The sequence below is a fragment of the Lissotriton helveticus genome, chromosome 9 (assembly GCF_964261635.1).
Source record: "Lissotriton helveticus chromosome 9, aLisHel1.1, whole genome shotgun sequence".
Taxonomy (NCBI): Eukaryota; Metazoa; Chordata; class Amphibia; order Caudata; family Salamandridae; genus Lissotriton; species Lissotriton helveticus.
In genome coordinates, this window is record NC_136070.1 from 718,930,759 (window position 1) to 718,956,786 (window position 26,028).

The window sequence follows — 26,028 nt, forward strand, 5'->3', positions numbered from 1 at the left end:
TCGCAACCCTTGAAACCGGGCATCCTACCGGCACCGTAGAAGATTAAGTAGTTAACAAGAAACTTGGTCAAAAGACCGGAGTACTGCTCTTCGGATCTGCGCTAACTGGCGCGGAAAAAAGAAGAACTGACGTCAGCGCGCGGAGGCGGCGTCTATATACTCCAGCGACGTCATCACGGCGCATGACGCCGACAACGCGGAGCCGCAGGGGACGCCTGCAGACGACGCCTACCGACGCGCAGGGGTACTGCTACGCAAAAGTTTCCGGATCCAGACTGACGCCTGGGGATATTCTAAGGTAAGGAATCTAATACTAACCTGTTTCTTTCAGATAATGAGGTACAGAGGTGTGCTGCACTCCGAAGGTAGATCAATTAGTCTGATGGGTAGTCGGAGAAAGTTCAGTCTTTCAGGGTGATCAGGGTTAGCCCCTACTGTCCAGGAGGGGCAAAAAAATGGTACGCAAAGAACCTTACAGGTGTAAGGTGGGTGCCCTAAGCACTCCTATGTGCTAAAAAAGCAGGTATATCTGAAGGTATTTAAATGTTCAAAGTTTTATTCACTTTGTAGCATGGTGCAAATAATTCTTCAATCCAAAAAAGTACTCGTTTTGATGAAATAAACTTGAAGACAATATTACATAATGTTTCCAAATGCACGACAAAAAAAATTTCATTGCGTCATGGTTGTTGTCATTTCCGCATCCCTCAGATGGCGTTCCACCGTGTTTCGGACTTTTCCAATCAAGCGCTTCATCGCGCTACACCTTTTCGATACATACTGACCCCCTGATGAAGAGCCACACAGCTCGAAATGCATTGGGGACATTGATTAACGTTGTTTCACAACAATCATGACGCAATGAAAAAAAAATGTTGTGCATTTGGAACCATTATGTAATATTGTCTTCAAGTCTATTTCATCAAAACGAGTACTTTTTTGGATTGAAGAATTATTTGCATCATGCTACAAAGTGAATAAAACTTTGAACATTTAAATACCTTCAGATATACTTGTTTTTTTAGCACATAGGAGTGCTCAGGTTACCCACCTTACGCCTGTAAGGTTCTTTGCGCAACAAGTATCGTCAACATCAGCAAGAGCAACGCTGCCAACTATGGACGGCGTCTTCGCGGCGTGGGCTCCCCGCAAACTCTAGAGACAGACAATGGTCCACCATTCTCAGGGGAGGAGTTTAGAAAGTTCATGGACTATCTAGGGATTCGTCACCGGAAAATAACACCCCTGTGGCCACAAGCAAATGGCATGGCAAAAGGATTTGTGGGAAACAAAGAAGGCTGTACAAAGAGAAAAACTGGTGCAGCTATCAATAGGGCAGGCTCTGTGCCAAGTACTAAGAGACTATAGGAACACTCCTCACAGCTCCACAGGACGGTGTCCCGCTAAGCTAGTGCTGGGCCGATCAAGCAGGACGAGGCTACCGCAGCTGGAAGCAGCAGCAAAGCAAGAGCAAGGCAGCATTGCCACTAAAGATCAAGAAGCAAAAGCGAAAATTAAGACATATGCAGATGCAAAGAGACACGCCACTCCGGCGCAACTAAAGCAAGGAGACACAGTGGTGGTGCGGCAGCAGCAGCTGAGGAAATCGGACAGCCCGTACTCAAAGGAGCCGTTGACGGTGACTGAGGTAAAAGGGCCCATGATAACAGCATCAGCAGGATGCTACCACGTCACACGAAACAGCTCACACTTCAAGGACCTGAAGATCATGGAAGAGGACGGAGGAGCAATCGCAACAGGAGGCACGTGACAGGATGAAGGCGCGCAGATGGACAAAGGAGAAACACAGAAGAGAGTGAAAAAGACCAAAGAGACTGATTGAAGAGATATCTTTCTCTCTCTCTCTCGTTTGCAACAAGGGGGGGTGATGTCGTGACCTGGACACAGGGCAAAAGGACCCTGAACAACGACTGGTGGGAGTGTGCAAGGAACCAGACACCAGTTCCGGTCAAGGGATGAAAAGGGGAGATCCACAGGAACTGGGGACGGGGCAGGACGTGGGGAAGCAAGCTGTTCTGTCATGCTTGGAGTCAGCAGACATAACACTTACTAGGAAATGAACCTGTGACTTGTAAGTGGCACAAACATCTCCTACTTTAGAAGTTAACCGCTATAGGAGGTCACAAGGGAGCGTGACTGGGATGTACTTGAAGGACAGACTAATTCAGATTCCTTGAGTGAAGCCAATAGTGGGTAGTGCCAGTGGAGGATGTGGGTGGAGACAGGAGAAATGGGTGTGTCCTCCTAAAATATATTGAGCACCTAGACTTAATATTTTTACAAATTAAGCACTGGGGGGCCTTAAATCTCTCGTAAACTCCTTGGTCATGGGATGACTAGAGCACTCCTGAAGGTCTACTCGCCCCGCCCCCTACATCCCCAGCACCATAAGGGGCGCAATGGCTGTTTTTACACCTGCATCATCACGCCGTAGCATCTTGAAGCTCGTGTTCCGCACACAAAGGACGCTAGTTTACAAAGACTGGGCAGCCCTTCTCGAAGGGCGCACTGCCACGGTCAGGAGGAAGGAGGGTGGGGTTGCCGAGGGCGCTTCGTCCAAGCCTTCCGGCGGACAGGGCACCGCCCGCCCGACGCCTCACGACCTGGGGCCAGATTACGGTAAACAAGCCTTAATGGTTCAATTGAGTCGAAAGTGCTTTCCCCGCTCATTAAGTGGGGGCGGGCCGCGTGGATGGGGCGAAGGACAGGAGGGGTGGAGGGCTTCCGCTGGCAGGCATTCCAGATGAAGAAAGAGGAGCCAGGGAGAAAGAGCTTCCAAGGCGGCATATGCCAGAGTTTTGCATCTGCAGACATCAATAATTGAACGAGAGGTGCCGGGGGACGCAGCACTCAACACTTCAATTATTTCCATTCTGTCTAAGCAACAAGCCAGGGAGCCGGGATGCAGCACAGCCTGAGCTCTCCCCCCCCCCCCTCGCTGAAGGGTGTGAGGAGGAGCACGGATGCGCGAGGAGGCGAAGCTGCCGTCGGCTACTCGAGAACATGTCGGTTGGCATGGCGCCAGAATCTGAGGCCTGTCTGCTGGGGCACTCGGCCCGGGTGCTGAGCCTGGTCCTGTGCAGACAGGAAGGTCAGCAGACTGGCACGGAAGTGGGTCACCGGCCTCTACGATCCAGTCGGAGGTCGCAGACGGGCCATGGATTCATGTCCCGAGCCCACAAGAGAAGAATTCTTAAAGTAGTCCGTGCTGTGGGCGGGTGGGCTTGAATAGCACACACATAGTTGTCACCAGGAGAGATCAGATTTGGGATTACCATCCGCAGACATGCCAACCCTCCCGATTCAGGCGTGAGACTACCGATTTGAAGGCTAGTCTCCCGCCTCCCGATTCCTGCAAGCAAAAACCCGATTCCTCGGGGTTTGTTGACAGGGCTTAGTATTGTGTGAAGTGCTAATTTTTCCAGCAATAGTCAAAGTGGCCATGGAGGGGCTCTCGATGGGGTGAAAAAACAACAAAGGGTCATTAACAAGGCAATTGTCTTTTGAAGACCTGTGAAGTAAGGGGGGGGGCGTGTGTGTGCACAGGAAGCTGTTTTCGGCTGGGGTGTCACACAGGGGCGGGGGGGGGGAGGGGGGGACAACACTTGCATCACCCTCTCAGCCTGCCATTGCGCTCCATGCTTGTAAAAGGTAAGAAAAAAAACGTACATTTGTGTTTCAAATGTCCAATCCTGCAGCAGCACACTTCCAAAGCCCATACACGCCAGTAACCCAATTTGAAGCCCCATTCTCCCGATTTTAAAAAAAAATCTCCCTCTTTGCTCTTCTGAAATGTTGGCATGTATGCATCCGAGCCAGTCAGTCGGACCCGTCGAAGTTCCGAGGGGTTCAAAGTAGGATGCAGAGGTGACCGCAGGGCACAGGCAGAGAAGACGAACCGCAGCAAAAGTCAAATGAGCTCTCAAAGAAAGCATCAGTCAAGAAACAGTAATGTGGCAAAGAAAATAGCCTATGTGCTAAAACACGCGTGTGTATGTGTATATTTGGGGTGGAAGGACTAAAAGCAAGCTGTGCGGGCCAGCAGCTGCAAGGGAGATTCCACACTATGCCCCCCCACTTGTGGATCTCATAATGCCTCATTTGGACGGAAATGGGAGAATCTACCAGAATGATTAGTCGAGACGTAATTAATGCCACGTACTCGAAACTTTTCTAATCGCCTGATAAAGGCTGGTTTATTAGGTTAGTGGAAAACTATCCACAATGTCAGAAACAGACATGGGAATTGGTGCAGAAACAACCATTTCTATGGCAATGTTTTATCACTCCCAGGAAAACTTGAAATAGCACAGTAATCCTGCATGCTGTGCGTACTGAGTCCCACGGTACTGAACATTTCAGATGCACAATTACTGATGGGCTGTTCTAAAGCACAGCTGAAAATATCCAGCAAAAAAAATTCAAGTAACTACAACCATAAAACCGGTTTCATTTTTTTTATTTTTTTTTATTGAACCATATTTTATCAAGTTACTGCGCATGGCTTTCAAAAACATTGTCCGAATGGCTCCAAGTTCATTTGTCCAGAGGATACCAAAGAGCATAGTGTGTGTCAATATGGACTCTGGAGGTTCACGTCAGAAACCTGGCTATCTGGATTCTAAACTTTATCAGTGGACATACACCCCCCCCCTATTCATACAGGACAAATGTGGAGGGTACCTAAAGTTTGCCACTATTTGCAGAATTTGTCCTATAGCACCACAAGTCTCCTTGAGGGCACACGCTGCTCCAATGGTGTAAAACAAAATGATACCAACACCTGCAGAATGTGTTGAGAGCCCCTGAGACACCCATATCTCACAGAAATTCATAGACCTTTAGCTGAACGGGGGCATCTTGGTTGCAAGGCCTATGTAACACCCATACGCTGTGCCTTACAAAGGCCCATAAATAACCAAACTTTCTGTAAGGCGCAAGTAACTTGGGTCAATTTCGGAATTGGCCTCTCTCTTACATCCTGGTCAGTTGACGTGACTGGTTATGGTTATAAATGTTTACTTTCATGCCAGATAGGTTGAGAATGTCAACCAGTCCCACAAGCAAACCATTTCCTAGCTAATTAATTCTTTTTTTAATGTGGAACATTACTTATATGTGAATGCTTCGGTATCATAATTTCTTCCCCGAGGACATCAATTAGCGTTTCAAAAAGGTTTCCTTGAGGATGTGTTTTCACAGCCCGCCTCTCCCTATGGAAACAAATCCTGTTCTACGTATTTTCTGTTAGTAGGGATGTGCAAAGGGTTTCCAAAACACTGTCCTGAGTAGCTGCGTCAGGTGTGCCTCATATACAGGCAGGGGTTGCTGCCACAAGAAGAGAGCTCTTGCAACATCTTTCTGCAGCTCCAGCTGATCCCTCGCCACAGATTCACAGTTTCTCACAGCTGATAGTTCAGCACCACCTTCTTACCTTCATGGCCTGTGTGTCCTTGACCAGCACGGAGCGCAGCTGTCCATTTAGTTCGAAGAACACCTCTCGCTGCCCATTCTTGGTGAGGTCTCCCAAAGCCAGCGCTTTGATATGAAGGGTCTTCCCACGTTCCAGTTCCACCTGAAAAAACAGAATACGCATCACTTTTTTCAGCTCCGAATAGTACCTAATCTGAGATGGCCCCAGAACAGGAGCATTTTGTAGTCAGTCAGCAAAGTTGTCAAAGAAACAAAGGACAACAGCTGTCACAATGAGATTTTATACACTTAACTGCAGATATGCAGTCCTGAAAGCCTGTTAGTCTGTCAACATATTGAAATGTTGTGCAGTGCCAAAAGGTGAATTGATAGTGTATCTAATATACAGCATATCCGCTATGAAAGTCTTACATAAAGGATTATCATGTACATCTGAGATTTAAAGAGCTGACACTCTGTGGGGACTCGAACAAACAAATAAGCGATTACTAACAGACTTTTTTCCCAGCAGGGTCAAAACCGTGATAAGAAAAGAAAAGAAGAGAACAAGGCCAGTAAATTCTGAAGACTCAGGTCATTGGCCTGGGAGGCTCTCATACACATTGTGGACAGAGGTGGAGGGGTTTACCTAGTTCTCCTGAGTTAGCTGAGCAGAGTGAAAAGCCTTGCAGCAGACATGGTGAAAGGCAGCTCCCAAATGAACATAACATATTAATTTGTTTAAAATAAAATGGTGGCCATATGAAGGCCCAGCTAGCCGTACACCAGTAATGCAGTCCTCCAAAGGCAGGGAATGCCAAGGAACCAATTCTACCCTGTGAGCCTGCCCAGAATCCAAGCCGGTTCTGCAAGACTACACAGATTCTAAGCCAGCCATGTGACTCAGATCAAACTACATGCCAGCTGGGTGAATTTGCCTAGAGTCCTGCCTAGCTCTGAGCCAGTCTTCTCCGATTACTCTCTTGCTGTGGGTTAAATAGTGACATCTCGGCCGATCTACCTGAATGATAGAAGCAGTTACAGCGTACCATGCATCTTTCTTGCTTCTTTTAGGATTCACTGTAGTTTTCCCATGCAACTTTATTGTGGTTTCAGTGGATGTAGAACAGAATCATTTGAGGGCAGGCACTGCTTCTTTATAACTAGTTTTTAGATTCTCCATAAGTTTCAGTAGTCTCAATGATGACCCTGGAATTGGTTAAACATGGGTCGAAATGTCGTTTGACGCAAGTGGGACAATAAAACTGGCAATGAGTGTTGAAAACCGGTTTTGCTCTCCTGTACATAGTACCCTTACCACTTGGTAATATCAGTATTTGAGTGCAGTACTTTCTCATTTACTTACCTCGGTAACTATATATCTGTAAGAAACATAGGTTAGTTATAGATTCCTTACCTTAGAATATCCCCCAGGCATCAGACTGGATCCGGAAAGTTTTTCATCGGCAGTACCCCTGCGTGTCGGTAGGTGGTGTCAGTCGACTCCGCGTCCGTTGTCGACGTTGTAGTCGCAGGATTGATGTCGTGGAAGTTACTTAGACGCCGTCCTCGCGCGCTGACGTCCGTTCTGTACACGCCTTTACGCGCCAGGAACGCAGAGCCTTGCAAGACACTGACCACTGGTGCACAAAACTAGGGTCCTGAAAGGATCTCCTTAACCCTATAAATCAGTTTGCAGAATGGGAAGGATGGGAGGGGTGGTAAGGAATCAATCAATCAATCAATCAATCAGGAGTTTGTTAAAGCGCGACTACTCACCCGTAAGGGTCTCAAGGCGCTAGGGGTGGGGGGGGAGTTGGGGGGTGCAGATTCCATTCCATCAAGGAGGGGGTCTGTCGAAGAGCCAGATTTTGAGGTTTCTTGCGAAGATGGGGAGCGATGTTGTCTGTCTGAGGTGGAGCGGAAGGGCGTTCCATGCTTTGGCCGCGAGGAAGGAGAAGGAGCGGCCTCCCGATCTGGTCTTTCTGGTGCGGGGGACCACAGCGTAGGAAAGCTGGGCTGATCGTAGGGTCCTTTGGGGTGCGTGGAATTTGAGTCGGCTGTTCAGGTATGCTGGTCCATTGCCGTCGAGGGCCTTGTGTGCGTGGGTGAGCATCTTAAAGGTGATTCTCGCCTCGACGGGGAGCCAGTGGAGTGTGCGCAGGTGCTGGGAGATGTGGCAGTGTTTTGGCAGGTTGAGGACCAGTCTTGCGGCGGCGTTCTGGATGTTCTGTAGCTTGCGGATGAGGTTTTTGTTTATTCCGGCGTAGAGTGCGTTGCCGTAGTCGAGTCTGCTGGTGACCAGGGCGTGAGTGACTGTCTTTCGGTGTTCGAGGGGGATCCATTTGAAGGTCTTACGAAGGAGGCGGAGGGTGTGGAAGCAGGAAGATGAGACAGAGTTGATCTGGCGGTCCATTTTGAGCTCGGAGTCCAGGATGACTCCCAGGTTGCGTGCGTGGTCTGTGGGGGTTGGCGGGTTTCCGAGGGCGGTGGGCCACCAGGTGTCACTCCAGGCGTCGGGGTTTGGGCCCATGATGAGTACTTCTGTTTTGTTGGTGTTTAGTTGTAGGCAGCTGTTTTTCATCCAGTTGGCGAAGGCTTCCATGCCTTCTCGAAAGTTGCGTCTGGCGGTGTTGGGCTCGTTGGATAGGGAGAGGATGAGCTGGGTGTCGTCTGCATATGACACGATGTTGAGTCCGTAGGTTCTGACGATGGGGGCAAGTGGAGCCATGTAGACGTTGAAGAGCGTCGGGCTGAGGGAGGAGCCCTGGGGGACTCCGCAGGTGATAGGCGTGGGGTCCGAGAGGAAAGGGGGGAGTCTGACCCGCTGCGTCCTGCTGGAGAGGAAGGAGCAGATCCAGTCGAGGGCCTTGTCCTGGATTCCTGCATCGTAGAGTCTGCGTATTAGGGTGCGGTGGGAGACTGTGTCGAACGCCGCTGATAGGTCGAGGAGGATGAGGGCTACTGTTTCTCCTTTGTCCAGTAAGGTGCGGATGTCGTCTGTTGCGGCGAGGAGGGCGGTTTCCGTACTGTGTTTTTTTCTGAAGCCGGATTGGGAGGAGTCGAGGATGTTGTGTCCTTCAATGAATGTGGCGAGTTGGCTGTTGATGGCTTTCTCGATGACTTTCGCTGGGAACGGGAGCAGGGAGATGGGTCTGTAGTTTTTGAGGTCGGTCGGGTCCGCTGAGGGTTTCTTTAGGAGGGGGTTGACCTCGGCGTGTTTCCAGTCGTCGGGGAATGAGGCGGTCGCCAGGGAGCGGTTGATGGTTTGGCGGAGCATGGGTGCGATGGTGTTGGCGGCTCTGTTGAAGATGTGGTGGGGGCAGGGGTCCGTGGGGGCCCCTGAGTGGATTGACTTCATTGTCTTCAGTGTGTCTTCGGTGGTGAGGGCTGTCCAGTCATCAATCGCTGGTTTCCGGGTGTCGGGGGTGGTTGGTGAGGGTTCAGTGTGTTGGTTGTCTTCGTCGAAGTTGTCGTAGATGCTCTTGATTTTGTGGTGGAAAAAGATGCTGAGTTTGTCGCAGAGGTCTTGTGAGGGAGGGATGTCGGTAGACTCGCTGGTGGGTTGGGCGAACTCCTTGATGATGCTGAAGAGTTCCTTGCTGTTGTGTGCGTGGGTGGAGATTCTGTCTTCAATCGCTTTTTTCCTCGTTTCTCTGATGAGTTGATGGTGGGCGTTGGTGGCGGCTCTGAAGTTGTTGTGGGCTTCTGTGGATTTGGTGTTTCTCCAGGCCTTTTCGAGGCGGCGGCATGTGCGCCTGGACTCTCGAAGTTCGGTGGTAAACCATCTGGCTTTCTTGGCACGGGTATTGTTGTTTTTCTTGAGGGGGGCTATGGTGTTGGTGCTGTCCGAGATCCATCTATGCAGGGTTCGGGCTGCGGTGTTGGGGTCGTCGTTTTCCGCGATGGTTGGGGTGGAGTTGTTGAGTGAGGAGGTGAGCTGGTCATCGGTGATTTTGGTCCAGTTTCTTTGTGGAAGCAGGTGCTGGTGTCTGTGGATGGTGGGTGTTCTGAAGGTGAAGTGGACGCAACGATGGTCGGTCCATGGGAGTTCGGTGGTGTGGCTGAAGGTGATGGAGTTTCCTGTAGTGAAGAGGGGGTCGAGGGTGTGTCCTGCTGAGTGCGTGGGCTCGGTCACGATCTGGCGGAGTCCAATGTTGTGGAGGTTGTCTAGGAGGGATGTGGTGTTGGGGTCCAGTTGATTGTCGAGGTGGAAGTTGAGGTCTTCCAGCAGGGTGTAGTTGGTGGATGCGATGGCCTGCGGGGAGATAATGTCCGTGATGGAGTTGGCGAAGGGTCCGCGGGGTCCAGGGGGTCGGTAGATGAGGGTTCCTCGGAGGGCTGCGGTGGGGCTGGCCAGTATCTTGAAGTGAAGGTGTTCCATCAGTTCTGTGGACTCGTCAGGGAGTGTGCTCAGGCGGAGGCTGGATTTGTGGACGATGGCGATTCCTCCTCCTGGGTGGATGGGGCGGTCCTTCCTGGAGATCTTGTATCCTTGGGGGATGGCGATGGCGATGTCCGGTCCCGAGGTGGTGTTGGTCCAGGTTTCGGTGAAGAATGCTACGTCTGGGGTTGTGCTGTCGAGGAGGTCCCAGATTTCTGTGGCGTGTTTGTGGAGGGATCGGACGTTGAGGAGGATGCATTGCAGGGTCTTCGGTTCGGTTGTGTTCTTGTGGGCGGGTTGTGCTGGATCCGTGTTCTTGGCGGTGCTGCAGGTGTGCCGGCAGCGGTGACAGCTGAAGGGTCCATGGGTGTCGGCTGGCGATGCTAGCTTGCAGTTGTTGTTGCAGCCTGGGTTGAGTGCGTGGAGTGCTGCTGGGTCGTAGCGTTGGCGGGGCGGAGGTCCAGGGTTCCTGGTGCTGGTCGCGGACGGGTCGCAGACGGGCGCAGACGTGCTTGCCTTTGACGTGCCTTCGGTGCACCAGCGGCGCGCCCGCAGCCCGCGGCCGCTACGCGGCCGCCATTAAGTAGGGGTCGGGGAGGGCTGGACAGCTGGGAGGCGGGAGCGGGGAGGGGAGCTGGATTGGGCCGGTCGTGCTGGGGGGGGGTGGGGCCGCGGGGGCAGCAGCGGCGGGGAAAGGTAAAGGGAGGAAAGAAGGGATAAAGAAAAAAGGGAAAATAAGCAGAAATAAGGCACAGAAGAGCAGAGATGCAGAAAAGAGCAGAAAGGTGAAAGATAGAAAGGGTAAAAAAACGAGTGAAAACGAGTGAAGGAGCAGAGGGAGAGAAAGGGAAAATGGGCAGAAATAAGGCACAAAAGAGCAGAGGTGCAGAAAGGTGAAAGATAGAAAGGGGAAAAAACGAGTGAAAACGAGTGAAGGAGCAGAGGGAGAGAAAGGGAAATGGGCAGAAATAAGGCGCAAAAGAGCAGAGGTGCAGAAAGGTGAAAGATAGAAAGGGGAGAAAAACGAGTGAAGGAGCAGAAAGAAAGAAAGGAGACAGAGGTCCACTGGACCACCAGGGATGAGGCGCAGGGAAACCTGCGGGTGGAAGAGGGCCTCGATCACCAACACTCAAGAGTGCAGGGGCAGGGGCACCTCACTTAATGGTGGAGCTGCGAGGGTGGGAGAGCAATTTCACTGACAATGAGTCAGTGGTCTTGCTTGCTTGCTTGCTTGAGGAATCTATAACTAACCTATGTTTCGAACAGATATATTGTTACCAAAGGTAAGTAACTTGTGCATCTGAAAGAAACAGTTAGTATAGGTTACCAAAGGTAAGTAAATTGTGCATCTGAAAGAAACAGTTAGTTATAGATTCCTTACCTTAGAATAGATATCCCAGCAATGCCAAAACCGGAGGTGGGTCTGGGAACCAAGATCACACCAGAAAGTCCTGGAGAAAAAGCTCTCTTCTGACTTGGTTGTCCAGGCAGCAGTGTCTCGTAAATGTGTGCAGCGAAGCCCACGTAGCTGCCTGACCGATGTCATTCAGGGGGACTCCCCGTTCCAAAGCAGTAGTAGCTGCCGTCACCCTGGTAGAATGGGCACGCTGCCCCACTGGAGGCTCCTTCTTAGCCAAAGAGTAACAGGCTTTGATGCACAGAACAAACCACCTGGAGATGGTCCGTTTGTGCATGGCCCGACCTTTTTTAGCACCCACGTAACCAACAAAGAGCTGGTCGTCCACCCGGAATGGTTTGGTGCAATCCAAATAAAAGGAGAGCGCACGTTTTGGATCCAGATGGTGGAGCCTCTCTTTCTCTTTTGAAGAAGGCAGAAAGAAGGTGGGCAAAGTGATGGTTTGGCCAATATGAAAACAAGTGACCACCATTGGAAGAAAGGAAGGTCGAGTTCTGAGGACGACCTTGTCCGGATGAACAGCCAGAAAGGGAGGCTTGGAAGACAGAGCTTGTAGCTAACTCACCCTGCGCACAGAAGTGATGGCCACCAGAAAAGCAGTTTTGAGAGTTAAGAGTCTGAGAGGACAGTTATGTAGCGGCTCGAAGGAAGTGTACATAAGATAGGTTAGCACCAAGTTCAAGTCCCACTGAGGCATTACGAAGGGAACAGGAGGAAATAGATGAGTAATGCATTTAATATATTTACAACAGGGGACTTGAAAAGAGAAGGCTGATCAGGAAGCCTGAGAAAGGCTGAGAGCTAGCCCTTAAGAGTGCCCAGAGCAGAGCCCTTCGGGCCAAAGAAAGGAGAAACAAGAGAACCTCAGAAAGAGGGGCAGAAAGGGGATCCACAGCCTTCGCTGTGCACCATGCCACAAACCTATTCCATCTGAAGGCGTATACCGTCTTAGTGGAGGGACGCCTGGCTGCCAAGATTACATCACAGATTTCGGGAGGCAAGTCAAATGACGTCAACTGCCGCGGCTCAATCTCCGCCCAAGGAGGTGGAGGCTGGACACGTTCGGGAGGAGGACCGTCCCCTGCTGCTGCGACAGAAGATCCTCCCGAAGAGGTAGTTGGATCGCAGGATAGATGGCCATGTAGAGCGGCTCAGGATACCAGACTTTTCGTGCCCAGTCCAGAGCACATTAATTACTTGGGCCAGGTCGCGCTTGATCTTCAGCATGCTGGGTAGAAGTGGTATAGGCGTATAGAAAACCGCAACCCCACACACGGCGAAAAGTGTTGCCTAGAGAGTGCAGCCTTGGAAATTCCAATGCGCAAAATTGCTGACATTGCGCATTCTCTTCGGTGGCGAATAGATCTAATCAAGACTCTCCCCACTATTAAAGAGACCTTGCACCACCTCCGAGTGAAGATGCCATTCGTGATCCATCATGCACCTGCGGCTGAGTTCGTCAACCCTGGCGTTCAGTGAACCTGCCAGGTGTTGAACCACCAGGGAAATGCCCTGATGTTCCAGCCGTGTCCAGAGATAGAGGGCCTCTTGACATAGGTTTCACGAACCCACGCCGCCTTGTTTGTTGCAGTAGTACATGGCGGTGGTGTTGTATGTGAGCACCTGCACTACTCTTCCCCGGACAGAGGGAAACAATGCCTTCAGTGCAAGACGGATCGCCCGGAGCTCCAGAAGGCTGATGTGAAGCTCGGACTCTGCCAGAGACCAGAGGCCTCTGATCTCCGCCTTTCCCATGTGGCCGCCCCATCCCAGAAGGGATGCGTCTGTCACCGCTGTGTGTTCCGGTTGGGGAAGTTGGAGGGATCTGCTGTTGACCCAATCCTGATTCGTGAGCCACCACTGCAATTGTCGTGCAGTGCCCTCCGAAATCTGGATGCAATCGGACAGATAACCCTGATGCTGGGCCCACTAGAACTTCAGGTCCCACTGCAGAGCCTACATTTGCCACCTGGCACGATCGACCAGCAGGATGCAGGAGGCCATGAAGCACAGCAGCCTGAGAGTCATCCTGACTGAAACCCGAGATAGAGGCTGAAAGATCGGAATCATAGCCCAAATATCCCAGATTCACTGTTTGGGAGGATAAACCCAAAACTACGTTGTGTCCAGAACCGCTCCGATGAAGAGGAGCATCAGAGAGGGGGTCAGGTGCGACTTCGGCACGTTGATGGAGAAACTCAGCGAATGCAGGAGGTCGGCTGTAGTCTGAAGTTGGGAGACGACTGCCTTGGGTGATCCCACCTTCAAAAACCAGTCGTCGAGATAGGGGAACACTGGAACCCCTGATCTGCGCAGATGAGCTGCGACCACCGCCATCAATTTCATGAACACCGGAGGGGTGCTTGTAAGGCCAAAGGGGAGCACGGTAAACTGAAAATGCATGTGGCCTACCGTGAACTGCAGGTAACACCCGTGGGCCGGCAGGACGGGGATATGAAAATAAGAGTCCTGCAATTCCAACGCTACCATCCAGTCTCGTAGGCAGACAAGACATGAGCCAGGGTCAACATTTTAAACTTCTCCTTCCAGAGGAAGCGGTTGACGTCCCGGAGATCCAAGACAGAACGCAGGCCCTTGTCCTTCTTGGGCACCAGAAAGTAGTGGGAATAACAACCACGACCTACTTCTGGGGCAGGAACATGCTTGATGACTACCTTGGCCAAGAGAGCGTAACTTCCTGTTGCAGAAGGACCAGATGATTCCCCTGACATGCGATGGTACAGGGGTGGCATGGCTGGAGGGATAGTCTTGAGGGGGAGGGAGTAGCCCCTTCGGACTATCTGCAAAAGCCCCCTGTCCAACGTGATGTGCGCCAGTGGGGGAGGTGATGGCGAATCCTGCACTACTCTTGATGGGCCTGAAAGGTCGGACTAGGAGGGTTTGAAGGCTCTAAAGTGCGGAACTTCATCTAGTGTCTTACAACATGCATATTGACAGAGAATTTTTCTTTGATAATCAGAATTCAGCCTTGTACAGATTTTATTTTGAATGGTTTTGGTGAGGGTGAAGAAGTGCGTGAGTATGCTTGGTAGATGAGTGTTTTGTTTATCCAGGGGGTGCATTGATATATTGTTTTTTATATTGTATATTTGATGTTTCGTCTTTTTTCTATTTATATGAATTTTGTAACCATGCAACTTTGTAATGAAATGTAATGAGATATCACAAAGAAAGAAATGAAATATTCTCTTTTATATATTTGAAAAAAAAGTACAAAAAAATAAGATCAGACCATAAGAGGCCTTGTTAGTAAAAATGGATACAAATTGTTTGAAAAAATAAAAATGGAATAAATCATCTATGTAAAGATATATCTTGTGTGATTGTCACCATTGTACTTCTGAATTATTGGAGACAAGTAGATGAAATATTTCATGTTGAAATGAGTATGGTCTAATAGGGAAATCTCCTTATGCTGGGTTTGAAGGCTGCTGCAGAGGGGGGGGGGTGTGGTGGACTGGCCCGCCCGCTGGCCCCCAGAACCAAGTCGGTGGCTTCCTCGGCCTACCTAAGGTTGAACAGATTGCACTGGCCTGTGGATCTGAAAGGAACGTGTTGAGGCACCCCTTCCGTAGCCATGAAAGGGGCGAAAAGCAGACCGTGCAGGAAACGTGATGGAGAGGCCCAAGGACCTGGCCGTAGCCAGAGAGTCCTTGAAGCGCTCTAGCGCGTTGTCTGCTTTGTAGACCGAACAGGCAATGGCCATCAAAGGGCATGTCCATCAAGGTGTTCTGGAAATCCCCAGAAAAGCCAGTCGATCTCAACAAGGCATGAAGGCGAAGCGACACTGATGTTAAAATGGTCCTACCCAGTGAGTCAGCGGTGTCCAGTCCACAGCGGATGGCGAGCTTTGCTGCATCTCTCCCTGCAACAATAGCACGGGAGAGCACGGCCCGGGCCTCCTCCGGACACTGAGGCAGCACTTGCGCCACCGTATCCCACATGGAGTGGAAATAAAGGCCCAAGAGGCATGCAGTGTTCACCGACCACAGCCCTAAGCTGGAGGAAGAAAACAACTTCTTCCCAAACTGATCCAGCTGATTGGATCCCGTGTTCGGTGGTGCGGTAGGGAATGCGCTTTTGGACGCTGAGGCTTGGACTGCCAAGCTCTAGGGGGAGGGGAGTTGGGAGAGGTAAGTGGGGTCACCCAGGGCCGGGCTGTGGCGTCTGGCAACCATCCTATCCACAGGAGCCCCTGTGGTGGGCCTGGACCAGGTGCTCAAAAGGATGTCCGTGAGGGCTTCATTAAAGGGCAGCAGGGGCTCAGAAGAGCTCGGGCCGGCTGAAGCACCTCTGTCAGGAGGTTAGTCCTGACTGCCACAGTAGGTAGCTCGAGGTTTAGTGCCTCGGTCGCCCTACGCAACACCACTGCGCAAGATGCTCCCTCCTCTGTAGCCACGGTAGGAGGAGACAACATGCCAAGGTCTGGTGAGGTGTCCAGACCACTGGCATTCCCCAAATCCTCTCTCCAGTCCGGATTGTATTCTAGCTGGGCAGTGAGAGGGTCCCTTAGACTCCTCCGAGTCTTCCCTCACTCTCCTCTGGCTGCCAAACAGGTTGAAAATGGCCAGGGTGGGATGCAGGCACTAAAGAACCCATCGGCTCAGTGTCCATATCGGGGTGGAAGCCGGGGTCAATGCCGGCTGGGGGTCCAGCCGGTGCCGGCTGCGGTGGTGGTGCTAATGGAATCAGCGCCAGTGGAGGTGCTACGAGGTTGACCGGTGTCAATCCGGATCCAGGCCTGGATCCAAGGGGGCCCTGCAGAGCAGAGGCCGGAGCCGCCGATGTCGATGGCCTAGGACCCCCAGCTGAGTCCGCGGGTCACAAAGGCGCACCTGTGGAGTCAGGCTGCCCAAAGATGGCATGCGTTGCTTCGTAAAATTAACGAACTTCAGCAGGGGTCGCTCCAGGTCGCGGGAAGGGAAAGCCGGAGTCAACCCTGAAGGCTCCGCACGCAGAGTTGCAGGAGTGGCACCACTCGCACCCTTAGTCGTGTCAACCGACGGACAAGGGGAAGTCGAAGAGCGACAATGCTTCTTTGACTTCTTCTTATGCTTCGACTTACCTGACCCTGAGTGCAAAGACTTAGACGAGGAGTGATGATGGCTCCGCGATCAGTCCCATGACCTCGAACGCGACCTCGAACGACACGGAGCTGACTGCCGGACCTCAGGAGCTTTCAGGACCGCTCCCGCAAAGACTTTGGGGCATGATCCGCCAGTCGGAGCACGACTTGGGGTCATGGTCGTGCCCCAGGCAGTAGACAAAAATGCAGTGTGGATCCGTCACAGACATCAGTCGAGAACAGGAACGGCAGGCCTTGAAACCGGGCATCCCTCATGCACCAGGAGTCGATGTAAGACTCTAAAAGAAGTCAACAAAAAGTCATTAAAAAATGACTGGAGGTACCGCTCTTTTTGGATCTGCGCTTGCTGGCGCGGAAAAAGAAAAAACTGACATTAGCGCGAGAGGGCGGCATCTAAGTAACTTCTGCAACGTCATCACGGCAACCATGACGCAGACTATGGACGCAGAGTCGACTGACGCCACCTACCGACGCATAGGGGTACTGCTGACGAAAAACTTTCTGGATCCAGTCTGGTGCCTTGGGGATATTCTAAGGTAAGGAATCTATAACTAACTGTTTCTTTCAGATTCACAGTTCACAGGATATAGCACATTTTTCAATTCATTTTGCTTTGCATATATCTTATGCAAGTGTGGCTTGACTGTCTTTTTTGGCTCCATTCCAGGTCATTGATTCTTTATGGGTTTGGACCCCCTAGAAAAGGAAAAGATATGCCTATTCTAAGCTTTAGATGATGCACACAGATTTTTATCTCACTACATTTTTTTCTGGCGTGGTTCAGGTCTACCGACAATCCTTTCAACATGTGTGAGTGAGTCTGCGTTGAGTCTCCTCTCACTGCAAGGAAGCATACCAACAGTTCTGCCACACACTGTTTGAATCCACTCTAGTCCTGGATCACAGTGAGTTTTTCCAAAAGCTGTCCAGCTCTCAGAGTGTATGCCGAAAACCCAGTCTAATACTCGATGAGTCTGTTCACAGGCTAACTTAGCACTAGTTGAGACAGCCCCGAGTCAGAAACTGCTACAAGACAGTCAATGAATTCAGAGTAAGATACAGCTCTTTCAGCACTTGCCTAGAGTAAAAAATAGCTCTTCGCAAGCCTACTCAGGGCTCGACACTAAACTAAGTGAATCTAGTCAGACTTGAATACATCTCTATCTGAGCTTGTCCACAGTTGAATGCTTAAGGTGAATCTACCTAATGAGGAGAGTTTGGTGCCAGCCTGCCCAGAGCAACTTCAACACGGTACAATGTAATTCAATTGTGAGCTCAGCATTATGCAAGTCAGGCTCGCCTGTCGCGAGCAGCACAAAGTATGTCTTGCGTGTTATTTTTAACATCGGGGGCACAATTGACCTCTAATTCAAGTTAGGTGTTTTCAGATCTCAGTACAGTTTAGGTGACGCATGGTGAATGCTAGCTACTGCCAGACGACAGTGTGGGTTATGTATTGACAAAGCAGGGTAAAAGTTAGAGCTTTTCAGAGGACAGTGTAGAAAGGCAATATTGGCAAGGCGTGGTTCTGGTTGGACCTCTGCGGAGGTATATTGGCAGAGCACAGTGCATGACAGACATTGCAAGAGGACAGTGTAGAATGGCTATTGGCAGAGCACAGTGCAGGTTAGATATTATAAGAGGACAATGCTTGTTAGCTCGGAGCAAATCGCAGTGCAGGTTAAGTTTTACTAGACTACAATGCAGGTTAACTATTCCCAACGCATGCTGCAAATTATTTATGCCAGGACTGTACTGGTTAGGTTTTGTCAGAGTACAAAGCAGCCTGGATAATACCAAAGCACAGTGCCTGTCAAGTACAGAGCACAGTATAGGTCATACATTATGCCAGGGTACAGTACAGGTTTGGGATTCCTAGCCCCATGTTCTTTGAGCTGTATCACCATCATTCCTCAAGTAAGCTATTCCAATACGAAGCACATTTCACTTGGTGGAAATGAAGGGGCTCCATCCAGATTCCAGATCTTTTGGCTATTATCAGGGCTGGCCGCAGTGAAATGTGTGGATAGTGTCTGGGTGCCATTTGCCAATACCAGAACTCGTTCAGTAGCACCCGCACTTTGCCAGCTTTATATTCAAAGCAGCAGGCTCCAGGTGAGGGAGGCCTCTTACTTCCAATTCCAGCTGGGCCTAACACAAACGCCTCACTTAAAGGGCCATCAGCAATTTTTTTGTTTAAACCTCATCCTGCTGGGTGGAAGCTGGAGATTAACACTTTTATGCCATGCCATCGAGGAAACAAAAGTTATCCAGCTTCTCACTTTACAAGTAGGTTTTGGAGTTTTCGAGCTTTGTGTATAAGACATATAGGGTGCACTGCAAGAAGGTCAGATATATCGGACTATACGAGTAATTACACTAATCAAAATTATTACCCAAAAGAAGCCTTTTTAGAAACTTTAGAAAAATGTGTCAAGATCCCATGAGTGCCTCAGATGGGCGGAATTGATCTGTGTGTCACTGCGGTGATAGACTACACTACACGTCCCAGAATGCCTAGCGCATCAGATGGGCTGTACTATATAGATGGAAACTTCCTGTTTTCCTTGTCGGATATCCTGGATCTGTCCACCTTGTTCACGTCGCCTTCCGTGTGGAGTTGCTGTTTGGTTGTTCATAGGAAATCCTTAGGAGTGCTACTTGGAAGTCCGTGTGCTTGTCATACGGCTGTTTTGGAAACAGGCATTTCTGCTGCTGGTTTGTGCCGCGTACCTGTTCCTCCGTTGGCGAGCCTTCTTGCATCGGCTCAAGCGGAGGAACATTAATTCCCTGGCGAGTGAGGTGCTGGTTGAGTGCCCTGTCTGCCCTCCGTTGGAAGAGTCGTATATCACACGACTCATTGCGGAGGACGGTTTGACTCGAATACAACGTATTGCAACTTTGCCCTCCGTTGGAATTGTGGTATGTACAATCACACAAGTATTCCATTACATCAGTAGAGTATTATAGAATAGTGTGCAAGGGCTGTTATTCTTTGTGTGTTATAGGAGGGACCTTGCCTCGCTCGTATACTTCCTGGGCACTGACGTTATTGAAGAGCAGTATACCTTGCAGTACAGTTGATTTAGTTTCCGTTACAGGTAGAGGGTACAGCTTGTGGTTGTAGTGTCTTTCTAGTATATGGTGTATATGGAAAGGTACCAATGATATTGTTGTTTGTCTTTCAGATCTCCCTCCCTGCTGTTCCCTTCCTTCCTTCCCCGCCTTTTTTTTGCCCTCGCTTGATCCTTCCTTAACCCAAGGCTATTACAGCATTCTGAGTTTGGTTAGATCAGGAGGTGGCCTTGTTTGAACGACTCACTGATGCCGAGGACTGAGAGGATAACAGAATATCCGACCCAAGTATTACATCCTCCTGGTCAGTGGTTGTTGAAATGGCCACTCTTGATGATGTGTTAGCCGCTCTGGTACTAGTTCAGTCGGAGTTGCTTTCCTCCAGGCAGGAGACAACAGAACTACGTAACCGGCTGGATACCCTTCAGAGGAATCCGTTCAATGCAGGGACCTCGAGTACCACCGCTCCTAGTCCGGTGGTGGTGGAAATACCTGTCACTATCCCTTTAGCCAACCCTGAACGTTTTAAGGGGGATGCGGGCTCAGTTCAGGTCTTTCTCACGCAGGTAATGCTGCATTTTTCTTGTAAGCCTCGCTCCTTTCCCACCAATCAGGCGAAGGTTGCGTTCCTTATCTCATATTTAGCTGGAGACGCAGCCCAGTGGGCGGTTCCCTTGATTCAAAGAGACAAACCGATCATTCATGATTGGGAAGCCTTTAGGGACGAATTCACAAAGGTGTTCGATAGAAGGGCTGACTCGTACACCGCTGATAAAGAATTGTTGGAGCTCGACAAGGCACTCAGGACATCTTAACCTATTTGAATTCTTTTCGGAGGCTTGTCACGGAGACAAAGTGGCCTGAATCCAAACAAGCCTCTTTGTTTCACCAGGGATTGAATGATGATATGAAATACATCATTGCGCAAATTTATCCTCAGCCGGTTGCGTGTGAGGATTTAATAAATCTGGTTTTGCGCTTGGATCATAAATTGAGGGAATGCAAAGGAGACCATAAAACGAAGAGTAGAACTATTCCATCCTATGGGCATTCGAAGGCCATGGACACCAACACGGCCCCTGGCTCTGAACCCATGGATATAGGGGCGGTTAAAGCCACCTTGACTACAACCGAGAAAGAGCTGCGTCGTAAAAACGGGCTCTGTCTCTATTGCGGTAAGAAAGGCCATTACGTTTGGGAATGCCCTGTTAAACCCAAGATGTCTAGGTTCCGTCTTACCAGAGGGGTTTCGGCAGCAATAGAGAAACCATCGGAAAACTAGAGGACTCTAAGGTGAACAAAGGGGTTCCTTGGAGTCGGGTTTGCATCCCTTCCCTATTGAAGAATGTTGTGGGGGCGCAACATCTGTTTATCGAAGTAGCATTATGTATACATGCTAAGTGGATTACCATGCATGCTATGGTGGACTCTGGGGCCACAGGCATGTTCATGGATATGACGGAGGCAAAGAAAGCAGGGATTCGCTTGGTCCCTAGAGACACTTGTGATGAGATATATGCTGTGGATGGGAGGAAATTAGACATAGGCCCCATAAGTTATCAACTAGCAATACAGAGATGCTGTTTGGGTGCCATAAAGAATGGGTTACGTTCAACGTAATCAACGCACCACAATATGGTACCATATTAGGTATTCCCTGGTTGAAACGCCACAACCCGGAATTAGACTGGGGTACAGGCATCATCACGATGAACTCCTCCTATTGCTGGAAAAATTGTTATGAGGTCAACAAGAGACCTTCTTCCGCTTTGGCTTGCGGAGATTGTGTGGCCACTGCAGCGGAAAAGGAGGTGCAATTGACCGCGTTATACAAGGAGTATAAAGGGGTCTTCGATGAAATTCAAGCGGAGGTGCTCCCTCCACATAGGCAATTTGACTGTCAAATCAACCTCGTCCCTGGGGCTGTGGTTCCCAGTGGACGCCTATACGCATTGACTGAACCTGAGAATGTGCATTTGAGGGCCTATCTGGGTAAGTTGCTGGAACTGGGTTTCATTCGTCCTTCCAAATCCCCGGCTGCCTCCCCTCTGTTTTTCATTCCTAAGGCGAATGGAGAATTGAGGGCGTGTGTGGATTTTAGGGCGCTAAACGCTGTGACGGTAAAAAACAGGTATCCCCTTCCTCTGATCAATGTTTTATTGGAGCAGGTGAAGTCAGCCACCATCTACACCAAGCTGGATTTGAAAGGCGCGTATCATCTGGTAAGAATGAGAAAAGGGGACGAATGGAATACAGCCTTTAAGACCCGGTATGGTCTCTATGAGTATCTGGTCATGCCGTTTGGGCTTTGCAATGCCCCAGCGGCATTCCAGTACTTCCTCAACGAGGTGCTGAGAGAGATTCTGGACAGTTATGTTGTTGTCTACATTGACGACATCCTCATCTACTCAGAGTCCGAGGAATTGCATGTCCATCATGTCAAGTCAGTATTGCAGCTCCTGCAGAAGCATAGCCTCTACTGCAAATTGAGCAAATGTGACTTTCACGTTTCCACTGTAGAATTTTTGGGGTTCATGCTCAGCCCTCATGGTCAAGAGATGGCTGAACGGAAGATCAGAGCGGTGAAAGACTGTCCGGTTCCACAGAACGTGAAAGACGTTCAATGCTTCATTGGCTTCGCCAATTTTTATCGCTGTTTCATTAGAGAGTTTTCATAGGTGGTGGCTCCCATCACGCATCTATTGAGGAAAGCGTAGCCGTCTGTGTGGAATCAGGAGGCTCATGATGCCTTTGAAGCTTTGAAGGAAGCATACGTGTCAGCTCCGGTACTAGCCCATCCCAATCCTGACAAGCCATTCATTGTCGAGGCAGATGCCTCTGATGTGGCACTCGGTGCCATTCTTTCGCAAAGACATGATCAAACCGGTCAACTACATCCGGTAGCGTATCTATCCCGGAAACTGAACGGGCCGAGAGCAATTATTGTATTGCGGAAAAGGAACTCCTGGCAATAAAGGTCGCATTCACTGAATGGAGACATTTCCTGATGGGGGCCAAACACGTGGTTACTGTGTACACAGACCACAGAAACCTACAGTTTATGACTGCTGCAAGACACCTCACGCCAAGGCAACTTAGGTGGATGCTTTTCTTTTCAGAGTTTCATTTCATTATAACCTTCCTGCCGGGGGTGGAGAACAAGAAGGCAGATGCGCTAACTCGCCAATCATCCCTTAAGTCCCCTGAAATAGGTGTGGAAACTGCCATCATCGATCCAGCCAAGATGGTATGAGTTATACAGCCGGACGCATTTCTACAAGTGACCTCACCTCGCCTTCCCCTCAGCTCAGAGGGGCTCGGAGGTACAGACGGACAGAGCGGGGCCTCATTACCTGAGCGAGTGCCAGGCGAGGTGAGGCCACTCCCAAGCAAATTTTGGGAGAGGTGATTCGACATCCATGACTCACGAAGCTACCACTCACTAAATCTGTCAGATGGTAGGCTATTGATGCATGGTATGTAACTCTCAATACACTTTTTTAGTTACACCTTTTTGGTTATAGTTGCAGTAGTGTTGTTATCGTAGGTCCTGAAGAAAGCCAATCCCCGCTGAAACATGTCGACCAGTTAACTTACCACCTGGATAGGAGTATTTGTTGAAACTCTATCCACACTCTGTTTTTTAACCTTGTCATCATGGTGACCACCAGAATAAAAGTTACCCTTTGGCACCATTTTAGTCAATTTTAACACACTAGTTTTTCACTAGCACACATTTCTTGAGCACTGCAACCTTCTGCCCTCAGCTCTTTCCACCACTATTCTTTTGGTCTCCTTCTCATCACTGGTGGATCCGGTACTAGAACCTACTCACAATATCAATAGTGAGTAATCTAGTGGATACCAACTCAGATTCAAAAAATCCCAGATGATGAAGCTCTGCCAATGGGTGGGCTGATGGGTATTCTTTTCTTCTTCTCTCACTACTTTTCAGTTTATACACACACTATTTAGGAGAAAGCAGACACGTTCTAGTCCACTCAGACCAGTAGCACCCCTTGTGTGTTTATTACTGCACAAGACTTACCTTTGTTTTGCATCAAGTTCCTTCCAATTGTGGTATGTACAATCACACAAGTATTCCATTACATCAGTAAAATATGATAGAATAGTGTGTAAGGGCTGTTATTCTTTGTGTGTTATAGGAGGGACTTTGCCTCGCTCGTATACATCCTGGGCTCTGACGTTATTGAAGAGCAGTATACCTTGCAGTACAGTTGATTTAGTTTCCGTTACAGGTAGAGGGTACAGCTTGTGGTTCTCGTGTCTTTCTAGTATATGGTGTATATGGAAAGGTACCAACGATATTGTTGTTTGTCTTTCAGATCTCCCTCCCTGCTGTTCCCTTCCTTCCCCGCCTTTTTTTGCCCTCGCTTGATCCTTCCTTAACCCAAGGCTATTACAGCATTCTGGGTTTGGTTAGATCAGGAGGTGGCCTTGTTAGAACGACTCACTGATCCCGAGGACTGAGAGGATAACAAAATGAAAGAGTGAAAAAACAAATGGCAAGATACCACACTTAGGTTTATTAGTTTACTTGCAGCCCTATGGTGGCAGATCAAAACTCACTGAGCTATATTAGAAGGATTAGAACTTGTGAACTGCCAGGTAAAACAAGGATCTCTGCAGCAAAATCACTAAGCCACTGAGCTGTCTACATAAAATACAAACTGGTGACCTGTAAGTTACAGGTTATGATTTAGAGTTGGCACTTTAACACTTTAATGCTATTTTTGCAAGTAAAACTGGTGAATAGACAGCTGATTTCTCCAGCAAGTGCATTAACAACCAGAGTTATTTTTCTGATCTTGTATCCTGGAAATTGCGGAGTACACATATATCTCTTTAGCAGGTGCCTTAACCCAAAAGATAAAATACTTTGTTAGTAACCAATTAAGAATCTCAGAACAGATTTACTTTCATGTTTGTCCTTGCTGCTAATTGCTTTGTGGGGATTTAAAAAAAAAAAAAATAAACGTGCAAGTTGACTGTCAGACCCTGATCTTTATGACTCTGCCTCCTTTCTGCTGCCACGCCTCTGACTCCAACTGATGCTATTGCAGAGTATTTTTTTAATCAATTTCCTATACGGGGAGCAGAGATCAGGTATTGCAGTGCTTGACATGGTCACCAGAGGAACACTGCCCATTTTTTTTTTTTAACAATCTTTATTCACAGCTTCATTGATCAGAGTTACAGTACCATTGTTCCTGTGATACTTCAGCTGGCATTTTATCTTTTCCACCCCCTCATGAGATTGTCCCTTCACATATGTATGCTGTGTCAGGCAACGACAGGAGTAACGTACCTCGCTTCTCCAAAACAACATTGTGAACATTCGCTGTGTAAAAGAGAAGAACACAACCAAACAAACTGCAACCCCCACTCCCTACCACCCCCCTCCCTCATGTGTTCCCCACCCCCCACCCCGTGTCTCCAGGTAGGCTAACATTTCCATATGACTACATGTGTCCCTCCTGGCTCCCGTAGGTACCAGTGCGTGTTGGGTCCTTGCTTCGGGATCAGTTCAGCCAGAATCCCTTTGTTCCCACAGTACAGCCTCAATCCACCCCCTCAATTCTGCAAACCGTGTCCCGGCTCCGGGGCAAGATCAGTGTCTTCCAATTCAATGAGCATCAGCTCCCAGTCTTGAGCAATTGGGAATTTTCGTTGGCCCCTCGCTTCTTCTCTCCTGAGCGCCGCCCCTTCCGCCCTCCCCCACTTAAGCACCTCCGCCTGCCATAAGTGCGTTCCTGGCGCTCTGGGGGATTTCCACCTCATCGTTATTGCTTTAAGTGCCAATAGGAGCGCTAAGTCCAGGAGTTTCAATTGGGCTTTTGACGTCTTAGGTCGTTTACGCAGTCCCAGTAGGCAAGGCTTCCTCTGGCAACGGTAGGTGCGTTACCGTCCGCAGAGTCCGGCACACTCCCGACCAATACTCTCGGAGTCGCACACACGACCAGATCATGTGTAGGAATCCGGCTTCATCCTCCCCGCATCGTGGACATCTGTGGGGGGGAGTCTGGGAACATCCTATGTGATCGCCTTGGAGTCAGGTATGCCCTGTGTAAAATCATCCCTTGAATAAATCTAAACTTAAAATTGCGCGATACTCGTCTAGGGTGTTCCAATGCTGTGCACCATTCCTTCTCCGTGAATTCCCTATTCATGTCCTGAGCCCAGGTGTGCTTAAGCGCAGTAAGCGGAATCGCCGCCTGTGCCCAGACCCCCGTGTAAAGCCATCTCACCAGATGCCCTCCCCCTCCCATATAATATAGCAAGTGGACCAATTCGTGTTGAGGGGGTTGAATGCGTTGTGGTGCCCAGGTGCGCTGAATGTAGTGCGTAACGGTGGCATGTAATAAGTATAGTCGGGGAGGGGCACCAGTCGCCTGCCTGAAGGTCTCGTGATCGAGGAGGTTGCCATCTCCAAAAAAGTCACCCACACCCACCACTCCGACCTCCCGCCACGGGCCTAACACTCTGTTCGTGAGTCTACCTTGGGGTGTCGGAATGCCTAATAAGGGGATATTCGCGCGTATGGTCCGGTCAGTTTTGTGTATGCTAAGGCTCTCCGCCAACATGTGAGAG

At 49.7% G+C, this 26,028-nt stretch overlaps 1 protein-coding gene across 3 annotated transcripts in view; it reads right to left on the reverse strand.

Moving 5' to 3' along the window:
- PC (pyruvate carboxylase) overlaps positions 1 to 26,028 on the reverse strand; it is a 2,151,284-nt gene that overhangs the window by 24,073 nt on the left and 2,101,183 nt on the right. For all 3 annotated transcript variants that reach the window (XM_078660828.1, XM_078660829.1, XM_078660827.1), the window contains one exon: positions 5,456 to 5,596. In XM_078660828.1, coding sequence (XP_078516954.1) covers positions 5,456 to 5,596 — 141 coding nt within the window. The remainder of the gene's footprint in view (positions 1 to 5,455; positions 5,597 to 26,028) is intronic.